Source organism: Ammodytes marinus (genome assembly GCF_949987685.1).
Source record: "Ammodytes marinus genome assembly, chromosome: 23".
In the NCBI taxonomy this organism is placed as follows: Eukaryota; Metazoa; Chordata; class Actinopteri; order Uranoscopiformes; family Ammodytidae; genus Ammodytes; species Ammodytes marinus.
The window spans coordinates 22,310,024-22,335,023 of record NC_137227.1 but is presented as its reverse complement, the minus strand read 5'-3'; the positions used below and the strand labels follow the sequence as shown (position 1 = coordinate 22,335,023).

Sequence of the window (25,000 nt, the reverse complement as noted above, 5' to 3'; positions counted from 1 at the left end):
CCCCAAGCTAAAGTAAGAGGCTAAAGCAGGGCGCTAACCCCAAGCTAAAGTAAGAGGCTAAAGCAATACTACCGCAGCTACAAGCAGTACGAGAGGCTAAAGCAGGGCGCTAACCCCAAGCTAAAGTAAGAGGCTAAAGCAGGGCGCTAACCCCAAGCTAAAGTAAGAGGCTAAAGAAGGGCGCTAACCCCAAGCTAAAGTAAGAGGCTAAAGCAGGGCGCTAACCCCAAGCTAAAGTAAGAGGCTAAAGCAGGGGGCTAGGGGGGCTAACCCCAAGCTAAAGTAAGAGGCTATCAGGAGCTAGCTAGGAACCTCAGCTCAAGTAGGGCGTCTGTGGTGAAGTGTGCAGGGCGGTCGTCCACTGGGTTACAGGGTCGGTGGTTCAATCCCCCGTCTCCCCGCCATGTGTCTAAAGTAAGAACCAATCAGGGCCAAGGGTTCACACACTCATGATATTCCATATTAACATTTGAAAGAACAGTTTTCCAGGTCTGGAATGAACTGAACGTTTTCACTCATTTTCCCTGGTGTTAAAACCATTCACATTCATAAAACGTACAGTGACTGCGGTTATCAGTTTGCTTATCCATTAGAATGCCTGGAAAGGGCATGTTTAATCATGTATTATTATGTTGTGGCTCCTGCAGTGGGTTAAATCTGGGGTGGAGGATTTGGGGAGAAAATGGCAGTTGGGATAGAGATTCGAATCCAAATACCTCAACCGCTCCACTTGTTCTCTTTGGTCCCTCCCCTATGGTCCCTCCCTGACACGCTATCTACACCAACAAAGTCGTGCCAAAGTGAATGGACAGTCCCAACAGCCAATAAGAACAGAGAATCGAAGCCTCGCTCTGATTGGTCAAAGTGTACAGCTCATGTTAACTTTGACCAATCAGAAATCACATACCCCAGCTCTAAACAGCTGATATTTGGTGTGTCTTCCAGGGGTTCGTTCCTGACCAAGAAACAGGATCAGGCAGCTAGAAAGATCATGAGGTTCCTGAGACGCTGCAGACACAGGTAACACACACACACACACACACACACACACACACACACACACACACACACACACACACACACACACACAGAGCCACACACACACACACACACACACACACACACACACGCACACACACACACACACACACACACACACACACACACAGTGAGACACACAGAGACACAGACACAGAGAGAAACACACACAGACACAGGGAGAAACACTCCGAGAGAGAGAGAGACACACACACACACACACACACACACACACACACACACAGAGACACACACACACACACAGACACAGGGAGAAACACTCAGAGAAAGAGAGAGAGACACACACACACACAGAGACACACACACACACACACACACACACACACACACACACACACTCACACACACACACACACACACACACACACACGCACACGCACACGCACACACACAAATAATTAAATTTTTCTTTGTTTTCTTTCCAGGATCAAGGAGTTGAAGCAGAGCCGGGAGCTGGAGCGCAGAGGACTGACCACCTAGTGACATCATCATGACATCATCATGACATCATCATTTCACCGTGACATCACAGACACTTTCTTCTTCTTCTGCGGGTTTAATATGAACCAGTGACTGAGTCTTCTTCTACTCTCTATATGTCTGCAGCACACGGACGGACGGACGGACAGACAGACAGACAGACAGACACACAGACAGACAGACAGGCACACTGACAGACAGACAGACAGACAGACAGGCACACAGACACACAGACAGACAGACACACAGACAGACAGACGTGCCTCCCTCCAGTCCGGACACACTCAAGTCTATTCTAAGATCATTTTATTACAATCAGTAATTACAATAATCTGGTTTTAAAGTGTCCGATAATAACACAAGGAAATGTATTGATGCCGGTGTGAGACTACAATGAATATAGTCTTAAAGGGCCCACTCCCCTCGGCCCTGTTGCCTCCTAAAGCCTGGTCAGTTAACCTGGTCTGTAGAGTCAGTAGTGTGTTAGCCTGGTCTGTTAACCTGGTCAGTTAGCCCGGTCAGTTAACCTGGTCAGTTAGCCTGGTCTGTTAACCTGGTCAGTTAGCCTGGTCTGTAGAGTCAGTAGTGTGTTAGCCTGGTCTGTTAGCCTGGTCAGTTAGCCTGGTCTGTTAACCTGGTCAGTTAGCCTGGTCAGTTAGCCCGGTCTGTAGAGTCAGTAGTGTGTGAGCAGTCGAGTCATCATGAGACATGAACGTGAATATAACAGATTAAATCTATTTAAACACAATCACATATAAATATAAATATATTCTAATGTTGCTATGGATGTTTTTATTTATTACAGCATGAACTGTTGGTGTGTGTGTGTGTGTGTGTGTGTGTGTGTGTGTCTGAGTGTGTGTGTTTGTGTGTGTGTGTGTGTGTCTGAGTGTGTGTGTCTGAGTGTGTGTGTCTGAGTGTGTGTGTTTGAGTGTGTGTGTGTGTGTGTGTGTCTGAGTGTGTGTGTCTGAGTGTGTGTGTGTGAGAGAGGTGTCGCCAAGACTGTAAGGTTATTACCGCATGAACTGTAAGTGTGTGTATGAGTGTGTGTATCTCCGACTGAGTGTGTGTGTGTGTGTCTGTCTCCGACTGAGTGTGTGTGTGTGTGTCTGTCTCCGACTGAGTGTGTGTGTGTGTCTGTCTCCGACTGAGTGTGTGTGTGTGTCTGTCTCCGACTGAGTGTGTGTGTGTGTCTGTCTCCGACTGAGTGTGTGTGTGTGTCTGTCTCTGACTGAGTGTGTGTGTGTGAGAGAGGTGTCGCCAAGACTGTAAGGTTATTACCGCATGAACTGTATGTATGAGTGTGTGTATCTCCGACTGTGTGTGTGTGTGTGTGTGTGTGTGTGTGTGTGTGTGTGTGTTGCACAGACTGTAAGGTCGAGTCTTAAGGAACCCCCTCCTCTGACCTCTGAAAAAATCATGAAAAACTTTTTTCTTTTTTTGCTTAAGTGTTAGAAGTTCCTGCTCAATAAATAATGTGAAATAGTTTGAGAACCAGCCAATCAAAATCCTGGTTTTTAGGACTACAAAATGACCCGTTTCCTGTGGTTAGGACTACAAATTGACATGTCTTCTAAAGGCCAATTCATACTCCCCACGACCGCATGTCCATAACGCAGTAGCCTGTGGTGTGGTGTGCTCTCCCTCTGCTCATGCTCTAGTTAGGATAGAATGGGTTGAGCTCCTGTCCAGATGGTGGCGCTAGTGGGAAGTATGCAGGTCCCTTTAAAAGACTACAAAATTACCTGTTTCCTGTCGTTAGGACTACAAACTGTGGTTTTCAGTTTGATTTCCCTGCGTTCCAAATCTTATACTCTTTCTTTTTCCTACATTCTACCATAAAAATAATATAGTTAGGATGCAGTATGCTACACTTCGGACATACTTTAACTTATTTATTTCATCCTAACATGGCTCCTTGATCTTGCCTCTTGCTTTTATATCCGTCTCATCCCCGTTTGTTTTCATACGGAGGCTCCGTCGATGTGACGTCACTTCAGGTGCACACTGGATTGTGGGTCAGAATCACCCCAAATAGCATGCTGATTTCAACACTCAAAATCTCGTTCGGATCTAGTAGGACATCCGGGTCTTTCTAACCATACCAAATCTGACCACAAGAATCAGGACATCCTAAATCTTTTTTTTCTACCAGAGTAAATAGTAGATAGTATGGAGACTGGAACACAGCCCTAGTTAATGCTTAAACCTGATGGATATGCCCTGCGATCCAATCCCCATACTTCTCTACTATTTAGTATGCCAGAAAAAGCTTTAGGATGTCCCAATACATGCACGTCAATTGTAGTATGCTGAAAATACATAAATGCCCCTCTAGCTCCAATAGCATTTTTCAGCATTCGTCTTTATTCTTGACATTTCTCGACATAATGAAAAAAAAAACTTCCTTATCTGATTTTCTTTTCTCTCCTGTCTGTGGCCCTAAAACTCTTCTGTACTTTAGTATGTAGTGTAGTAAAAAGACTAAAACTCTTCTGTACTTTAGTATGTAGTGTAGTACAAAGACTAAAACTCTTCTGTACTTTAGTATGTAGTGTAGTAAAAAGACTAAAACTCTTCTGTACTTTAGTATGTAGTGTAGTAAAAAGACTAAAACTCTTCTGTACTTTAGTATGTAGTGTAGTAAAAAGAAAGAGTTTGTGATTTGGAACGCAGGGACAACGTATATGATTTTAACCCTGAGAGGTGCAAGGTCAGACTGGGGGTTCCCTTCAAAGCAGAGAGCCAGTCCCGCCCCCCCCCCACAGCTCCTTCACAATAAGAGTCTTTTTAGTTTTAGTTTTGTATCAGTGTTTCTGAGACACTGTGGAGAGTCTCCTCCAGCTGATGGTGTTGTTGCAGTGAAGCTTTGCATGACTTTGTATTTCAACTGAAACAATCAGAATAAACAGCTGTTTGCTTTTGGGCCTCGTGTGTGTGTGTCTTCTTTCTTATCAAAATCAGTGAATATCTCCTCATGATCGTGTGTGTGTGTGTGTGTGTGTGTGTGTGTGTGTGTGTGTGTGTGTGTGTGTGTGTGTGTGTGTGTGTGTGTGTGTGTGTGTGTGTGTGTGTGTGTGTGTGTGTGTGTGTGTGTGTGTGTGTGTGTGTGTGTGTGTGTGTGTGTGTGTGTGTGTGTGTGTGTGTGTGTGTGTGTGTGTGTGTGTGTTTTAGCTGGGGAAAAAACACAGCCTAGACTATGTAAACAAAGGGGCCACCATAACTAGCAACATGCCAGTTTACAGAGCCTAGGCTGTGTATTAACACTGGATTTTTTATTTCAGCGCAGACACAGTACAGACAGGTAGTGGATCATGAGGAGATATTCACTGATTTAGACTCCAGATCAACACGGTCTCTCACACACACACACACACACACACTAAATATCTCCCGTTGGGGGCGGTAGTGAGACATTAAGGATGAAACCTCCCGGCAGATACCATCGAAGAAGAACATAAGCCAATCAGCTGAGGCCTTGGCAGCAGTAACTTCCGGGGGGGCGGGGTTTATCTCGGTGTATATAATCCCCTCGCGCTCTGAGAGGGAAACTGCAGGAATGGAGGACACGCTAACGGCTGGCTCACGCGGCGCTCAGGTCGGGACTGATGACGTCAGGGACAAGGTGGGTTTTTATTTCTCCGTGTGGAATGTTTATAAAACTCAAATGCAGAAGAAATCAACAGATGAAACTATGTATGATGGAATGGGGAGTGTGTGAGCGCTGTGTGTGTGTCCTGTTTGGAGCATGCGCAGTAGAGATGTGAGAAGGAAGCTAAAGTTAGAGCTAGCTACAACCCCAAGCTAAAGTATGTGAGAAGGAAGGTGAGGTAGACGAATGTTGGAACAGGGAATACGCGGAAATGCTCCAAAACTAGCTTTCCTCTTTAGAGTTTTGGATTGTACTCGCTCAGAAACCACACGGCTTCCGTATTGTTTACTCAGCTGCTCGTGCTGAGGCAGACTGGCGCGAGGGTTAGTAAGTCGGCCAGACACCGCCCCTCCCTGTCCTCCTTCATCCCCCCATCAACATGTAATGGCCCTTTCACACCTCCTTTGTGTCTGCGCACCGTCTCCTGGTTGACCCCCCTCCCCCCTCTGTTATCTCTGATGAGTTTTTTCACTTTTCCTCTGTCTATATTTGTACATATTGAAGGGTAACACTTCTCATATACCCCGGTATCCAGTAATACTTTACTTTTATAATAACGCTCATACTATATTGAGTAATAATAATATATTTAATTTATATAGGCCTAGCGCTTTTCTCGCACTCAAAGCGCTTACATTACATTTACTCGTGTACTTCTTATTCTTGTATTGTTAGATTGTTATTGTTGGTTAAACCTTGTGTGGCGTTAAGAACATATTCTTTACTCTTGTTTTTCACTTTGTTTTATTGTAAATTGGAGAAACTGTAACGAAGCTGATTTCCCCCGGGGACCAGTCAGCCCGTTGTTTCCTGTTCTCGCGAGAGCAGCGGGACACACCCATTGTTCTAGTCGCCCTTTGATCTAAACACAAACCCTGCGTTCCAATTCACATGCTTTTTACTAAATTTTTACTACACTACATACTAAAGTACAGAAGAGTTTTAGTCTTTTTTACTACACTACATACTAATGTACAGAAGAGTTTTAGTCTTTTTACTACACTACATACTAAAGTACAGAAGAGTTTTAGTCTTTTTACTACACTACATACTAAAGTACAGAAGAGTTTTAGTCTTTTTACTACACTACATACTAATGTACAGAAGAGTTTTAGTCTTTTTACTACACTACATACTAAAGTACAGAAGAGTTTTAGTCTTTTTACTACACTACATACTAAAGTACAGAAGAGTTTTAGTCTTTTTCCTACACTACATACTAAAGTACAGAAGAGTTTTAGGGCCACAGACAGGAGAGAAAAATAATCAGATAAAGAAGTTTTCTTTTATTATGTCAAGAATAAAGACGAATACTGCAAAATGCTATTGGTGTTAGTGGGGCATCTATGTATTTTCAGCATACTACAATTGACGTGCATGTATTGGGACATCCTAAATCTTTTTCTGGCGTACTAAATAGTAGGGAAGCAGTGGAGGATCTGGAAAATTTTACATGGGGGGGCAAGAGGTCTTGGCAGGGGAGGACGGTAGCGGGAATCCCCATATATATTATATTGATCATCATTTCTGATAAAATAAGACATTAGCCTATATCTTAAGCCTACATAGCTTACTCTATACAACACATTGCTACAACAGAAAACAGGCAATCATTGAAACATGTTATTTTGAGTGACATGACATATCATTCTAGTGGAATTTATATGGAAGGAGAATAACAATACAGTAGTTTAGACTGGGACTGCAGTCAGACCCTCTGCCTACCTTTCACCTGCCTGATCACTACCTGCCTCTGTCCCTCTGTCTGAATAGAAAACCTCCTCTTCATCCCTCACATTTATTTCTTCTTTTCCCTCTTTTCCTTCACTTATTTATTCATGTCTTTAACATATGATTATGTAACCTGGTTTAATTTGTGCAGCTCCTTTGCTGTGATATGTGAGAGTTTTTAGTAGGCTGTTTGGCTATTCAAACAAAAATGATCGATCTCCTAGCTAGCACTGTCGGTGTCACTGTAGTAACTTAATGCCTCAGAAACGGCAACTCTCTCTCTCTCTCTCGAAACGGCGACCCACTGTTAAAGTGTATGGATCCGAACATGCACGTTTTTTTTTAAATATTTTTATCAAGCTCTTGCCTGTACTACAATAGGCCTACACATTAATAAAAAGGCAATATGCTCCTACAAGTCACAAGCGAGAGATTTCCCTTTTGGCCAACGATTAATGGTTGTGCTCTTATTGATGAATGAGCTACTTTTACATTGCATTACATTAATTGCAAATGTAACTTTAAGTTAAATTGGTGTGTTTAAAGTTCACAAGGGTAAACTGACTTCACCTTCAGATTCTCGGAGCAGGTCAGTTACTCTTCACCGGGCTGCATGGCACAGCAGCGCGCTGACTCGCTGTGTGTGGCAAACTGTGTGATCGCCGATATGTGCATGATGCAGGGCCGGGGCTAAGTATGTGAGGGGCAGGGCATAAGATTAGATTCAAAATTATTTACTTTTGTTCAATTTATTGTTTGTTTCAATTAGGGCTGCAACTAAAGATTATTTTGATAATCTATTAATCTGCCGATCATTTTCTCGATTAATCGATTATTAACCGATTAGTGTTTTGGTCCGTAAAATGTCAGAAAATGATGAAAAATGTTGATCAATTTTCCAAAGCCCATGTTGACGTCCTCAAATGTATTGTTATGTCCAAAACACACAGATATTTCAGTTTACTGTCATAATAGGATTAAAGAAACCAGAAAATATTCACATTTGAGAAGCTGAAATCAGAGAATTTGGATATTTTTTTATTAAAAAATTACTCGAAACGATTAATCGATTATCAAAATAGTTGGCGATTATTTTAATAATCGATTTGTCGATTAATCGTTGCAGCTCTAGTTTCAATTATTTGAGTGGCTTGTTGACATAGTGGCGCTTTGTTCTTACAAGTACATTTGAGAATGCAAAAGTTAGGGGGGCAGGGTGGCCCCCCCTTACCTCCCTGTAGAACCGCCCCTGTAGGGAAGTATGGGGATTGGAGCGCAGGGAAAGATCCTCGGTGTAGCCAAGACATACATAAGTTTATCTCTGACCCACGGTGCAATAGGAACAATAAAATAAAGAAGAATAAGATAAAGATACATTCTAAATAGTGCAAAATAAAACTGTATGTTTCACGGTTGTAGTTTACAGCAGCAGGGCTCACAGTTTGGTTTACAAACATAATGTTCTAGTCTTACATTCCTCAATATAATTAGATTTATGAATTATTCAATACTAAGAATTAAATGTAGAGAAAAAAGTATGTTTAGGCTCCGTACCCCTCCCTATTTATATTGATGTTTTATTTAATGAGGATATTTTGATATTTATTCACGTTTCAATTCCGATGTTTTTTTTAACCTTTTATTTATACAGGTAAATCCCTTTGAGACCGGAGATTCTTTTACAAGGGAGACCTGTTCCCATTTACACGTTACCATTCTCACACACACATTCATACACCGATAGCAGCAGCAGCTACCACGCAGGGTGCAAGCTAACTATCAGGAGACATTTAGGGTTCAGTGTCTCTTTGCCCAGGGACACTTGGACATGTGGCGGGGAGACGGGGGATCCAACCACCGACCCTGTAGTTGAGGGTGGACCGCCCAACACACTTTTTTATTTATGTCCACAATATTATCGTTCATTGTGGTGATTTCTAAGAACATATATCATCTGTGGTATTTAACATGTGTTTGTTTCTCTCTGATATAGAAAAGGAGCGGAGTGAAGGTGGAGAGACCCTACAGCTGTTCCACATGTGGCGCAGGGTTCCAGCGCAGCTCTCACCTGAAAGCCCATGAAGCCATCCACACTGGGGAGAAACCACACAAATGTGACCAGTGCGGAAAATGTTTCGGTCGAGCCGGCTCTTTAAAAATCCACCAACGAAGTCACGCTGGAGAGAAACCGTACAGCTGTGACCAGTGTGGCAAAACTTTCCTACACAAAGATCACATGATTGTCCACCAGTTCATCCACACTGGAGAGAAACCATTCAGTTGTGATAAATGTAAGAGGGTATTCGCCACTCAAAGCTATTTAAAGAACCACCAGCGCATTCACGCAGACACCAAACTGCACAGCTGTGAGCATTGTGGTAAAACATTTGCAAGGAAAAGTCCGTTAATCCGTCACCTTCGTATCCACACAGGGGAGAAACCGTACGGGTGTGATACGTGTGGGAAAAGCTTTGCGCGATTATATGCACTCGAAGTTCATCGGCGCGTTCACAACGGAGAGAAACCATACTGGTGCGATGTGTGTGACAAAACCTTCTCCACATCCGGAGCCCTGTTAACTCACCAGCGCTCTCACACAGGGGAGAAGCCGTACGGCTGTGACCTGTGTGACAAACGCTTCACGATGCAGTGTAACCTAACGAGCCACCGCCGTGGGCACACCGGAGAGAAACCGTACTGGTGTGAAGAGTGTGGGAAGAGATTTGTGGACGAGGGTAGCCTCAAGTCACACCAACGCACACACACCGCAGCGTCTTAAACATTTAAAGGTGTAGTCGGTGATTCTGGAGAACGCTTGTTGTCAAAATCACTTTCAGTCAAAATCGGTGAATATCTCCTCATGATCTGCTACCTATAATGTGTGCGTGCAAAAAGAAAATGGTGTTATACACAGCCTAGGCTCTAAACTGGTATGTTCCTAGCTACTATGAGCCCTTTGTTTACATAACTTAATTCACAGCCTAGGATCTGTCAATAGACATGTAAATTAGGGTTAACACCTGATTTTTTTTTTTCAGATCATGAGGAGATATTCACTGATTTTGACAAAGTGATTTTGACAATAGTTCTCAAGAATCACTGACTCCATCTTTTTAAAAAGCAAAGTTTAGCTGCTGTTTCTCCCCACACCAGATAGCTGGGTTTTTATATTTTCCTTCTATGAATTATTTTTAGCTTGAAAATACACTTTTAAACTCTGTAGAGATATTGAATTTTACTTCGATTTAAAATTATGATTTTAACAAGACTGTATATGAGGTAAATATTAGGGCTGACTGTCTTTATCATGATAGAAGTCAGAACATTGTTATGGCTCTACTGTGCATTGTGTAGTCCTGCATGGTTACATAATGGTTTTCTGAGTTCATACAATAATCAATGAGACTTTTAACATTTACAATTAGTGCTGTGAAAATACTGTTTCAAAAGTTTTTAAACACTGTTCTCTCAACAAAAAAATTTAAATAAAAAATAAAAAATGTAAGTTGTCAAACACTAGTGTGTAGCCAGGAAGTGTAACCCTAAACCTGGTAATTTAGATTTTATTTGGTATCTTTTCTTATTTTCATATTTTTTCTGCATTTTAAGGTTTTACTTCATATGATAGGATTGTAACGGACTGGATTTGACATTGTTAAAATGGAAATAAAAATGTGTGTTTTACCTTCTTTGCACTGATGGTCTCGTTTGCTGTTATATGTAATTTATGATCATCAGAGGAAAAAAGAGACTGTTTCAGAAATATTTTAAAGTTCCTCGTAGAGACTTTAATGTTATTGTGTATTCCTGATGTGAAGAACCTCCACACTGTAAAAACATGTTTGTAGATTTTTTTTTGCTCTTTTGTGGAAATGTGATTAAATCTTAAAATATTTGACATCATAATTGACTTTTTATATTTTATTTCTAAATCAGTTGTGTGTTTATTAACGATTTCCTATGCAAAAAACAGACTGAATCCATAGAGGTCCCAGGAAGGAGGGAGGTCTATGGATTCTGTCTTTTCAAAGGAAAGCTGCATTCCAATAGTAGTTGCACTTCCCCTCGTTCATTTACCCTCAGCCCTTGGTATGACGTAACAGCATACGTTGCACGGAGGGAACTTGGAGAGCGGAGGGAGACTGGGCGGGGGATTTAAATGGAGCCCACTTGCCCTTGTAGTCGCAATGGACCGTCAGTTACATAGGTAGTTATGAATGCAAATAATACAGAATTATAACATTCTGCCAACGTAGCCTATGTTGCAGAAAGCCATTTCCATAGCATAACAAACATTGAATTTCGACACGGTAACTCAGATTATCAAGATATTGTTACTTACACATGTAAATTGTTTGCTCCGACATATTTTCTTATTTATGTTAGTTTCATCCAAAAACATTTGTTTTAAATAGTCCTCTAATTGGCAGCCATCGGTGTTATAGCAGCAATGTGTGAACTGCAATACATTCACTGGATTGTTCGTATGGAAATAGGATAGCCTAATTGAGGCGTTTTGGAATATATATATATATATATATATATATTTGTCCTGCGGGTGGCCGCGATGTCCCTAAAAGCATACAGTCTGCTGGAAAATAAAAGGAGAAGAAGAAGACGAACTGCAATGCACTGTGGGTGATATCCACCTCGGAGTGACCATGGATGTTCACTTGATCACTCAGCCCTCCGAGGGTCTATATCACGAAGTTCACTTCAGTTTCCAGACAATTGAAACGACACTTAAGATGGCGGCGGGGATTCCCCCGAGGGCAAGTGCCTAGGGAAAGTGAACGAGGGCATGTTGAACGGGTATTGGAACGCAGGGAATATTTCCTTTCCTGATGAGATTACCCGGAAGAACATGGAGGAAAGGTGCTTGATGCAACCTTTAACCCGTATAGCATAGGTTACCTGACCAACCTTTGACAAAGGAAAGGAGATATTTATATCCCAGAATCCTTTACAGCGGCAAGATTTAAAGCAACAGGCCACCGCCGAAGTTTACCGACTCTACGCAAAAAGACCAACATCACAAGTTATTTTCGTAGCCCATAATTTACACCGTAAGAAAAATAAAATCCAAACTTAACTTTTGATAAAGACTACTGGGGGCGGTTAATTTCAAAATCAACGTGTAGCCTCTTTTCTTCACATGTGAAATTGTATTCAAGTGGCCTTAAATATTGCCCTTGGCCGATTCTCACTCGGTTGGCGACAACCTGATTGAAATCAATACGACAAGAACGAATGGATCGAAAAGGCGCTTGTTGTAGTTCAGTTCGGGACTGATGACGTCACTGACAAGGTGGGTTTTTATTTCTCACACACAAACACATGAAACACGTCTTCAGACATCTTTAACAGACATGCCTCTCTTTGCTAGCCTGGCATTCCCAGACCTGCCACTAGGCGCTGGCAAATTAAATTTGCTGCGCGTGTTGGTCTGGAGACGCTCCGTTGAAGCTTATCAAGACTACCAGAAATCTGGTATAACGTTTCAATTGGTTCTATCTAATATGGGCGCGCCAGAGCCCTTTATATGGTGCTCTGGGGAGGACGTAACCGGATGACGACAGTGACGTGCATGCGACGTCGAAGCTGTGATAGTAAACATCAAAGATGGCTGCGGATATGTTGTGTGAGTTTGAGACTGCTTTGGCCTCGACCCTTAACGAATTGGAAGACGGGACTCATAGCTTTCACTAGCAAGTAAGTGGAATGTTCTGTTTTGCCGACCGACAACGGCAAACGTTTAATTGAACAGTTTAACAGCTGTTCGCTAAACGAACGGGGCTTACGTCACTTGTGCATCGCTCTGATTGGTTGTAGTGCTATCCAACTGCGTGCAGTGGCATTTGAAATGCACGAGTAGGAGCCGCCCCTAGAGTTGGAAATTACTATTGATCGTCGCCAGACCCTCTATCGTTCAAGATATCAGGGTCAGGATTTCCAGGCTATCTCTTTGCATCAACTAGGACTGATTCAGAACGAAAATACGAAAAAAAGTCAAACGTTTATTAGAAATGAATTACATTTTATACAAAGGAGCAAAAATATGTTCAACAAAAACACACATTTCTGAAGCAGAAACCATCATATTTGTACAGTGTGGAGGTTCATTACATCAGCAAGAAATCTCTGTAAACAGCGTTCACTATATTCACTATGGCTGCCAAATAAATACTTTACATGGTTAAAAATGTATTTGCAACCACCAAAAATATCTACAGGAAAATATAAAAACCCATCTATCAGGGAATGAAGAGAAAGCTAAACTTTGCTCTGTTTAAACCGCTCCGGTGTGAGTGCGCTGGTGCCTTTTTAGGGCACTGGATTGAGGGAAGGTTTTATCACACAAATCGCACCAGTATGGTTTCTCTCCGGTGTGAATGCGCCGATGGCTATCGAGCCCGAATAATCGAGCAAAGCTTTTCCCACACGTCTCACAGTGGTACGGTTTCTCCCCTGTGTGGATACGAAGGTGACGGATTAATGGACTTTTCCTCACAAATGACTTCCCACAGTGCTCACAGCTGTGCAGTTTGGTGTCAGAGTGAATGCGTTGGTGGTTCTTTAAATAGCTTTGACTAGCGAAACCCTTTTCACATTTATCACAACTGAATGGTTTCTCCCCAGTGTGGAGGAACTTGTGGACAGTCATTGAGCCTTTTTGGCAGAACGTTTTGCCACACTGGTCACAGCTGTACGGTTTCTCTCCAGTGTGAATTCGTTGGTGAATTTTTAAAAGACTAGGTTGAGCAAAACCTTTCCCACACAGGTCACAGCCGTGTGGTTTCTCCCTGGTATGGATGGGTCTCAGGTGAGGGCTGCGCAGGAACGATGCTCCAGATTCGGAACAGTTGTACGGTTTCTCTACCGTCACTCTGCCCATTTTCTACAGCAACAGACAGACAGAGACACAGTCAGGAATTCACTTCGTTACAGTTTCTCCAATTTAGAACAAAAACAAGTAGAAAGAGAAACCACAAAGTTTAACCAACAATCAAACTAAAAAGTAGTAAATAAATAAGCATGAGAATTATTATACAATATAAACAGAAAGCAACTACTGTATAGTCAATGAGATATGTAAAACACTATGCACAAATACAGACATCAGGAAAAACACAGCGGTAACAGGAGGGGGGGGGGGGGGGTCAGCCAGGAGACGGTGGAGACTGGAGGCCAAAGGAGGGCTGATAAGGCCGTCACGTGAGCGCTGAGGATGGGGGGATGAAAGGAGGTGTGATAGGGCCATTACATGTTGATGAGGGGGGGTGAAAGGAGGACAGGGAGGGGCAGTGGTCGCATGAGCGAACTAAGCGGTCGCTTAGGGCCCCCGACCCTAAGCGACCGCGTGTGTGTGTTTGATATTAACATCATATTATGCAAATGTGAGTTATACAAAAAAGGAATAAAATGTTTTGGTCTAGATAATTAATATCCTAAAAATGTAATCGGTTCATCTGGGAGGTAATCCGAAATTATCTGATCATGTCACGTTCACATCCACGCACAGTGTGTATTGAGTTTACTTAAAAACAATTGGAAATGGGGCTGCCCTCAGTTGCCCATGCACTGTGTATAGTCTATAGCCTATTTCAGCCTCGTCTGTGGAAAAAAAGATAACTGGACAACAGAGTTCTTCTGCTTCGTTCCTCTCACTGCATTTAAATGCATTCATTATATTACAGAGAAATATGTCACGTAAAAGAAAAAGAGCTCCAAGCCCAACCCAGAGGACCCTCCATAATATTTTATTTTATATTAATATTTTTATGGAAAATCCATGTGTCCTTCTTCAGTAGCTTCTAATTCATCTGACCCAGTGTCTCCAAATTATTTGTTCACAAATTTCTCAGATTTAGCCTCTTAATTTTCCTCTCAAAGTGCACCAGATTCATGCATTTCACTTTAAAAGGGTTAAAAGAAATTCCCGGGGGAGGGGCACACCCCCGGACCCACCTAGGAGGGTCTGAATCGAGGCTGTCTAATATTTTCGCACAGCTGCAAAGTGGAGGCACTAGTGGAAAACACTGGGTGTGTGAATGATATTTAACAAAGATCTATAGTTTCAGCAGCGCTAACATTGGAGAGGGGCCCCCTAATCATATTTCGCTTAGAGCCCCCTGAAGGCTTGGGCCGGCTCTGAGTGGAGAGGTGTTAACGTGGCCAGAGACAATAGAAGAGTCTAGTGAAGGAATGAGCAGCAGTCCTTGTTGTTGTTTTAAATCTATTGAAAAACAGCTTTAGTCCGTTGCCCCCCTCTCCCTGTCCATGTTCAAGCCGCTCTCGGTGCTTCTCTGTCGGCTGCAACAGTCTGAAAGCCCTCGGTGGAAACTAACGGCCCCAGCGAGACCAGCTGATCCACAGAGTAAACGATACGGGAGCCGTGTAGTTTCTGAGCGAGTACAAAACGAACACACAGGATTCGCTACTTTTGGAGCATCTCCATGTATGTCTACGTCACCTTCCTTCTCACATCTCTACTGCGCATGCTCCAAACAGGACACACACACACACACACACACACACACACACACACACACACACACACACACACACACACACACACACACACACACACACACACACACACACACACACACACACACACACACACACACACACACACACACACACACACACACACACACACACACACACACACACACACACACACACACACACACACACTCCCCATTCCATCATACATCGTTTCATCTGTTGATTTCTTCTGCATTTGAGTTTTATAAAAATTCCACATGGAGAAATAAAAACCCACCTTGTCCCTGACGTCATCAGTCCCGACCTGAGCGCCGCGTGAGCCAGCCGTTAGCGTGTCCTCCATTCCTGCAGTTTTCCTCTCAGAGCGCGAGGGGTTTATATACACCGAGATAAGCCCCGCCCCCCCGGAAGTTACTGCTGCCAAGGCCTCAGCTGATTGGCTCCTGTTCTTCTTCACTGTATTTGCACATATCTCACTACTGCCCCCTGCTGGAGATAGGTACGTGTGTGTGTGTGTGTGTGTGTGTGTGTGTGTGTGTGTGTGTGTGTGTGTGTGTGTGTGTGACTGTTGTTGATCTTGTCAAAGTGTTTTTTTTGCATTAGTATAATCAGCTGTTATTCTAGGGCTGAATCTGAATCTGTACATTTTTCTTGTTAATAATTTGAGTGTGACATCTTAACACTTAGTCCGGTACAGTGGATGTAAAACAGCTTCCTGGCTAATTCTGCCCTACTAACGTCCTACTCATACTAAAAGCCCTACTAATGTCCTACTCATACTAAAAGCCCTAATAACGTCTTACTCATACTAAAAAGCCCTACTAACGTCCTACTCATACTAAAAGCCCTACTAACATCCTACTCATACTAAAAGCCCTACTAACGTCCTACTCACACTAAAGCCCTACTCACGTCCTACTCATACTAAAAGCCCTACTAATGTCCTCCCTCCTACATACTGTTGAAGTACATTTTCTATTGAGTTTGATTCTCATTCTTCATTATTTGATCATTGTATGAAGTGTATTCCCTCTCATCTTAACTACTGATGTATCCTGTCTGGGGTTTCTTTCCTGTCTGGGGTTTCTATTGTAGTTCAATTGTTGATGAAAGCCCCTATTAGGAAGAGTCCCGCCCCCTCCAGACTCTCCAACCATGTCCGATGGCCGATTATCGGGCCGGTGTGTCCTGGCCTCAACATGTTCAATCGGCGTCGGGCAGTCTTTCAGCCGGAGCAATCTAATTGGTGGAGATGGATTGGTCACATGTCTGTAAAGCTGTAAGCCAGTCTCAGAGATGTTTACCTAAAATGGAAAATAAATTATACAGATTCTTCAAAATGTCACAGACAAATTCTATTGCAGTTTTTGCAGCAATAAATGATGTAATTCTGGAGTGTTCTGTTTTGGAATTCCTGTTTCTGCTCGTATCACTTTGACTCACCTGACAGAATGAGGTCAGGTGTAAGGCTTTGCCCTTTAAAAGTTCCCATCCTCACCACTATGATCTGATACACACACACACACACACACACACACACACACACACACACACACACACACACACACACACACACATTAGCCATGTCGCTTAGTTTCAAGGTGTTTTTTCCTTTATTACATATTGCTCATTTATAATATATGTTATTAACTGTTAACTTTGGTTTAAAGTATAGCCTTGTTTACCTGCCAATATTAACATCATGTATGTCAAATGTAATAAGGCTGCAAAATAATAAGTGATAGCCATCTTCATTCAGGTAAATGGGGTTTGGATTGATTTAGTGCAAGTGAATACAACAAAGTAGAGCATGTTCATTCTGTCAATCAGAGGACTCCTGTTATTAACTTTACTCAGCTGTCGCTCAGCTGTTGACCTGATTTAAAAACAAAATCTATTTGCAGTCGACAAACATTTGTTTACAAAGTAAAATGATTGAACTAGATTAAGACAGTGAAGTTTTTTCCTCTGTTTTTCTTCCCATTAGCTTGCTCCTCCATGGAAAACCTTAACCGGCCCATGCCAGGTGACATTTCCAGGGCGATATATATATATACTACCTCTAATGGCCTCCTATCTATCTATCTATCTATCTATCTATCTATCTATCTATCTATCTATCTATCTATCTATCTATCTATCTATCTATCTATCTATCTATCTATCTATCTATCTATCTATCTATCTATCTATCTATCTATCTCTCTCTCTCTCTCTCTCTCTCTCTCTCTCTATCTATCCATCCATCCATCCATCCATCCATCCATCCATCCATCCATCCATCCATCCATCCATCCATCCATCCATCCATCCATCCATCCATCCATCCATCCATCCATCCATCCATCCATCCATCCATCCATCCATCCATCCATCCATCCATCCATCCATCCATCTATCTATCTATCTATCTATCTATCTATCTATCTATCTATCTATCTATCTATCTATCTATCTATCTATCTATCTATCTATCTATCTATCTATCTATCTATCTATCTATCTATCTATCTATCTATCTATTAAAATAACTAGAAAGTATAATGTGTCAATAAAGCGTTTTTGAATTGAACGGAAAAAGAACTCTTTATCCCATGTTGCATTGCGCGCGGTGCGTTGCCAGGATACCAACTTCAACTCTTTTCCACCAACGGCCCAGGAAAGAGAGCTACTCGCTAGCTGCCGTGGCTAACGGATATACTTGCCCAGTTTGTTCAAATTTCTTCGTCTAACTTGGATTTTCTTCTTTCAAATCGAGAGCCAGTCGTTAAAAGAAGGAGTTAATCACGTTAAAACCGAGTTAAACCCCCCCGTGTACGCTTTTTACGGTCGGTATAATCTGTTGAGAAGTGGCTAATGTTAGCCTAGCGTTAGCGGTTAACGGTTGGTTGCGGTGGTCCAGGGGCGGCCTATGGAGCGAGCTGACCGGGGAACAGACTCCAGACTGCGGCTAAAGAACCAGCCGTACGACGAGAGTCTGGAAGTCAACGACCCGGAGGAAGTGACCAGTTTATACAGTCCTACGCCCAACAGACAGGTACGGTAACCATAACAATCTGGCGTGTTAGTATCCACAGTGTAGTTGCGCAGTGAAATCATAATGAACTCTCTGGTGCGTCTTTATCTTGATCTGGAGTCAGCGATTCTGGAGAATTCTTGTTGTCAAAATCAGTGAATATCTCCTCACGATCCGCTAGTTGTCTGTCCTACATGTTAATACACAGCCTAGACTCTGTAAACTAGTATGCAAACAAAAGGGGGTCCACTATTGCAACATACCCGTTTACAGAGCCTAGGCTGGGTATTTACACTGTATTTTTTCAGCGCAGACAGTTAGGGATCATGAGGAGATGTTCACTGATTTTGACAGTGATTTTGTCAAAAAGCGTTTTCTCAAGATCTCTCCCTCTTTCTCTCTCTCTCCCTCCCTCTCCCTCTCTCTCCATCCATCCCTCCCTCTCTCTCTCTCTCCCTCCCTCTCTCTCTCTCCCTCCCTCTCTCTCTCTCTCTCTCTCTCTCTCTCTCTCTCTCTCCCTCTCCCTCTCTCAGGCCGACCCCAGCCGAAAGGTGCGTGGCCTCATGTCAGCCAGTGGGGAGTTTGAACACAGGGAGCATGAGCCTGTCAGTGTGAACGAGGTAACCCCCCTGCCCCCCCCCCCCCCCCCCCCCCCCTTTAGACTATGTGCAATAACCCCCTGACATATTGAATGTATTTACTGTTCGGTTATGTTTGTTATGCGTATATTTAGCATGGAGCCGACATGAACATTTCACTGCAATGTATTGTGTATGTGACAAATCCAATCTGAATCTAAGGAGGAAGAGGAGACTGATGATGATGATGACGACGACGATGATGACGACGATGATGATGATGAAGAGGAAGGAGAAGGGCCGGAGGGAGCCTACGACCCACAGGACTATATCAACCTGCCTGTCAGCTCAGACATCAAGGAGCTGTTCCAATACATCACACGGTGAGACAGGGAGGGAGGGAGGGAGGGAGGGAGGGAGGGAGGGAGGGAGGGAGGGAGAGAGGGAGAGAGAGAGAGAGAGGGAGGGAGGGAGGCAGGGAGAGAGAGAGAGAGAGAGAGAGGGAGGGAGGCAGGGAGACAGGGAGGGAAGGAGGGAGGGGGACAGGGAGGGAGGGAGGGAGGGCGAGGGAGGGAGTTAGAGACAGGGAGGGAAGGAGGGAGACAAGGAGAGAGGGAGACAGGGAGAGAGGGAGGGAGACAGGACTATATCAACCTGCCTGTCAGTTCAGACATCAAGGAGCTGTTTCAATACATCACATGGTAAGACAGGGAGGGAGGGAAAGAGAGAGAGAGAGAGACAGGGAGGGAGGGAGAGGGAGGAGGAAGAGAGAGACAGGGAGGGAGAGAGGGAAGGAGAGAAGGAGGGAGAGAGGGAGGGAGGGAGAGAGGGAAGGAGAGAAGGAGGGAGAGAGGGAGGGAGGGAGGGAGGGAGGGAGAGAGAGAGAGGGAGGGAGGAAGAGAGAGAGACAGGGAGGAAGGAAGGGAGACAGGGAGGGAGGGAGAGAGGGAGACAGAGAAACACAGGACTATATCAACCTGCCTGTTAGTTCAGACATCAAGGAGCTGTTCCAATACATCACACGGTAAGACAGGGAGGGAGGGAGGGAGGGAAGGAAGCAAGGAGGGAGGGGGGGAGAGAGGGAGGGAGACAGGTAGGGAAGGAGGGATACAGGGAGGGAGGGAGAGGGGGAGGGAGAGAGAGAGAGAGAGAGAGACCCACAGACACAGACAGACAGACAGACAGACTGCCATGTCTCTAACCTCCATGCTGTGTGTTGCCTCTCCAGTTACAGTCCTCAGACCATAGAACTGGACCACAGCCTGAAACCCTTCATACCAGACTTCATCCCTGCTGTAGGAGACATAGACGCTTTCCTCAAGGTGAGCACACACACACACAGAGACACACATGCACGCACACACACACACACACAGAGACACACACACACACACACAGAGATACACACACACACACACACACACACACAGAGACACACACACACAGAGACACACACACACACAGAGACACATGCACGCACAGAGACACACACAGAGATACACACACGCACAGAGACACACACAGAGATACACACACACAGAGACACACACACACACACACACACACACAGACACATGCACACACAGAGACACACACACACACACAGACACATGCACACACAGAGACACACACAGAGATACACACACACACACACACACACACACACACACAGAGACACATGCACGCACACACACAGAGACACACACAGAGATACACACACACACACACACACACGCACGCACACACAGAGATACACACACACACACACACACACACACACACACACACACACACACACACACACACACACATTCACACTCAGTGAATATCTCCTCATGATCCACTACCTGTCTGTACTGTGTGTGCACTGAAAAATAATACAGTGTTAATACACGGCCTAGGCTCTGTAAACTGGCATGTTGCTAGCTATGTGGGTTTTCAGCACACAGTACAGACAGGTAGTGGATCATGAGGAGATATTCACTCAGTACAGACAGGTAGTGGATCATGAGGAGATATTCACTCAGTACAGACAGGTAGTGGATCATGAGGAGATATTCACTCAGTACAGACAGGTAGTGGATCATGAGGAGATATTCACTCAGTACAGACAGGTAGTGGATCATGAGGAGATATACACTCAGTACAGACAGGTAGTGGATCATGAGGAGATATTCACTCAGTACAGACAGGTAGTGGATCATGAGGAGATATTCACTCAGTACAGACAGGTAGTGGATCATGAGGAGATATTCACTCAGTACAGACAGGTAGTGGATCATGAGGAGATATTCACTCAGTACAGACAGGTAGTGGATCATGAGGAGATATTCACTCAGTACAGACAGGTAGTGGATCATGAGGAGATATTCACTCAGTACAGACAGGTAGTGGATCATGAGGAGATATTCACTCAGTACAGACAGGTAGTGGATCATGAGGAGATATTCACTCAGTACAGACAGGTAGTGGATCATGAGGAGATATTCACTCAGTACAGACAGGTAGTGGATCATGAGGAGATATTCACTCAGTACAGACAGGTAGTGGATCATGAGGAGATATTCACTGATTTTGACAAAAAGTGATTTTGACAACAAGAGTTGCTATATCAATAACTACTTACTTACACAAACAGAGAGACACATACAAACACACACACACACACACACACACACACACACACACACACAGAGACACACACACACTAACGTCCTCCCCCGTGTTGTGTTCAGGTGCCTCGGCCTGATGGGACAGCGGACCGTCTGGGTCTGTTGGCTTTAGATGAGCCGAGTGTGAAACAGTCTGACCCCACTGTGCTCTCTCTCTGGCTGTCTGAGGAGAGCAAGCAGCACGGAGCCACTGAGGTAGCACACACACGCAGGCACTCACTCACACACACACACACACACACACTCACTCACTCACTCACACACTCACTCACTCACTCACTCACTCACTCACACACTCACTCACTCACTCACACACTCACTCACTCACTCACTCACTCACTCACTCACTCACTCACTCACTCACTCACTCACTCACTCACTCACTCACTCACTCTCTCACTCACACACACACACACACACACACACACACACACACACACACACACACACACACACACACACACACACACACACACGCGTACAATGCACACCATCGTGGGTACATAGAGTCTCAGTCCTCCTCACAGCAGACCCGGGTTATAACCATAGATAGTAAATACATCCGGGCTGACCTCAGTTATTCACACGGCATCCAATAATCCTGGTTTGTGCGCGTCGCCATCTTGTGAGATTTTTACTCCGCCTCACGTCGGGGGGAGGGAGATAGCTGACGTATACCTCCGAGGCAAAGTGAGGGACAACGGGCGGAGAGCTGTCACTCAAGAGATCGCGCCAATACATTTTAACCTCCCCTCAGTGTTGTCATGGAGATAACCCCAAGCTTACACCAAGCGCTTTATGAACGTTAATGGCATTAATTTTCGGTTACAGTAAAGTTTTATGCATCAAAAAAAAAAAAAATTAAAACTATCACGTTTTCACCGTGTAAAATGCCCCTTAATAACTTGAAAACGCAATTTTGGTCAGTTCCTTATTGGATGTTGGTAAAAATCGCTGAGGTCGGGGCTTGGTTATAATCCATCTCAGGTTGTTCTCTGCATGTCATTCCACACGGTTTAATAAATGCAAAAAGGGAAGGAAAAAATAATCTAAAAAAAAAAAATAATAAAATACTTGTGTACGGCTGGACATGGCCTGACTGTGTGTGTGTGTGTGTGTATGTATATATACTGTATGTATGTTAATGCATCTCTCTCTCTCCCTCCCTCCCTCCCTCCCTCCCTCTCCCTCTCCCTCTCTCTCTCTCTCTTCCTCCCTCCCTCTCCCTCCCTCCCTCCCTCCCCCCCTGCCTCTCTCAGCTACAGAAGGTAACCAGTGTGGCTCGCCCTCAGTCTAACCCTCGTGTGTTGGACAGTTGGGTTGAAAGCATCGGGCAGCTTCACCGCTCCAAGGCCCCGGCCAGTGTTCAGTACGGCCGGGTGATGCCAGACATCGACAGCCTAATGCAGGAGTGGCCCACCGAGCTGGAGGAGGCCCTAGGAAAGCTGCAACTTCCCCCAGCCAGACTGCACTGCACCCTGGGTCAATACACTGAGACGGTGTGCGCCCTCCTGGATGTCCCCGTTTACAACAGCAAGATACAAGCGCTGCACCTTCTGTTCAGCCTATATCTAGAGTTTAGAGACTCACAGCACTTCACCAGGCGAGAGTAGAGAGAGAGAGAGGGAGAGAGAGAGAGAGAGAGAGAGAGGGAGAGAGAGAGAGTGGGAGAGAGAGAGAGAGAGAGAGAGAGAGAGAGAGTGGGAGAGAGAGTGGGAGAGAGAGAGGGAGAGAGAGACAGGGAGAGGGAGAGAGAGAGAGAGACACAGGGACATTCCTTTAAAGGTGTACTCAGCGATTCTGGAGAATGTTTTTTGTCAAATTCAGTGAATATCTCCTGTATTACACAGCCTAGGCTCTGTAATCTACTATGTAAACAAGGAGCCCACCGTAGCTAGCAACATACCAGTTTACAGAGCCTAGGCTGTGTATTAACACTGGATTTATTTTCAGCGCACACACAGTACAGACAGGTAGCGGATCATGAGGAGATATTCACTGATTTTGACTAAATGTGATTTTGACAACAAGCGTTCTCCAGAATCACTGACTACACCTGTCAGTAGTGAGAGGTGAAAGTTTTGCGTCTGTTCCTGACTCTTTATATTATCTGACAACATGGAACAGTGTGTTTGGTCCATAAACATTTCTGTGTAGCTGATTTAAATAAATACAATTGTTAATACATTATTTAACTGATTAATTTCTTATATATAGTTTAGTTTTATTTCTTTATTATCCCTTCTTATCGCATGTGTTCAAAACTAAGTCTGTAACAAATCTAATGTACATCTTGGATATCATTTATTTAAAGAACTGTTTATCTCTGTTTCTGTTACCTACTGTGTGAGTTCATTGGTTACTTTAAATGCTTTGGTCACATGTTTTGTATGTATTTTTTATAAAAAGTTATAAAGTTTACTGAGATCGTCTGTGAAAAAGTGTGAATGTCCCTTTTCTCCTATATAACTATCTTTAATTGACATTATCTCAACATTATTTTTTTTTCAATACTCTGAACCAAAAATCTCAACTTCTAAAGCACTTACATCAACTAAACTTTCCATAATCATTCTCAGCACTATTCTGAAGGTTATTACAGAAGGATTTGTTCATATGTTGTTCATTGTCTGATTAATGAGACATTTTCTTCTTAGAAACATGATGAAAATGCATTTTTGAGACCTGTACACAGTATTTTTTCTGACTTATAAAATAAAATAAAAAAGCTGTACCAAAATCTGTTCTTTATAAACTTTGGAATCTAATATGTTGTCAAAATGAAATAAAGATTTTAATCAAACATCTAGATTTCTGTTTTTTAAAGAGATGGAAATACAAATAATTACTTGAATATTTGCCAAATTTGCTTGTTAATTCTAACATTTCTTAAAAAAAACTGTAATACATATCTATAAGTTAAACCTGCAGTGTGTAGAATTTTGGTTTTTTATTTCCCAGCAGATTTTGTAGAAAGTCATTATAATATCCATAAGTACATTTAATTTAGTGCATAATAGCTGAAAAAAATGTTTTGAATTATTATTTTTCCCTTAAAAAGGGTCTCATATATGTCCATATTTCTGCATATTTTGGACCAAGGCCTAGTGCCGCCATCTTGAAAGTGTCATAGTTGGAATGTCATCAGGTGCATTGTTTAAAATATAGAATTGTTCTTGTCCTTGAAGGCCACTGTAGCTTCTGTTATTATTCAAAAGGGGGTGGGGTTACCCAGGGAGCGTTGCATTCTGTAACTTTGTAGAACTTTCTTGATGATGTCATATTACACACTGCACCTTTA

At 43.4% G+C, this 25,000-nt stretch overlaps 2 protein-coding genes across 3 annotated transcripts in view; both read left to right on the top strand.

The window, feature by feature from the left end:
• The window catches only part of camta2 (calmodulin binding transcription activator 2), a 44,498-nt gene extending 40,125 nt beyond the window's left edge, over positions 1-4,373 (top strand). The window contains 2 exon segments of the mRNA XM_080052365.1: positions 946-1,020; positions 1,485-4,373. Coding sequence (XP_079908491.1) covers positions 946-1,020; positions 1,485-1,539 — 130 coding nt within the window. The 3' untranslated portion in view covers positions 1,540-4,373.
• A 13,719-nt stretch (positions 4,374-18,092) lies between these two features.
• On the top strand, positions 18,093-24,380 carry ift46 (intraflagellar transport 46 homolog (Chlamydomonas)). 2 transcript variants are annotated; one of them, XM_080051995.1, is made up of 6 exons: positions 18,093-18,470; positions 18,983-19,069; positions 19,253-19,410; positions 20,256-20,349; positions 21,763-21,894; positions 22,959-24,380. In XM_080051995.1, exons 1-6 carry the CDS (start codon positions 18,345-18,347, stop codon positions 23,310-23,312), a joined length of 951 nt encoding a protein of 316 aa, XP_079908121.1. In that variant the 5' UTR covers positions 18,093-18,344; the 3' UTR covers positions 23,313-24,380. The 2 variants fall into 2 exon arrangements, with proteins under 2 accessions (XP_079908121.1, XP_079908120.1); XM_080051994.1 differs by having other exon boundaries at positions 19,250-19,410.
• The last annotated feature ends 620 nt before the right edge of the window (positions 24,381-25,000 follow it).

Bases quoted from the DNA above. Each gene is read 5' to 3' on its own strand.
- ift46 (XM_080051994.1), top strand. From the start codon at position 18,345: ATGGAGCGAGCTGACCGGGGAACAGACTCCAGACTGCGGCTAAAGAAC. The intron at 19,070-19,249 runs GTAACCCCCCTG...TCTGAATCTAAG, and splicing joins AGCCTGTCAGTGTGAACGAG to GAGGAAGAGGAGACTGATGA. The intron at 20,350-21,762 runs GTGAGCACACAC...TGTTGTGTTCAG, and splicing joins ACATAGACGCTTTCCTCAAG to GTGCCTCGGCCTGATGGGAC.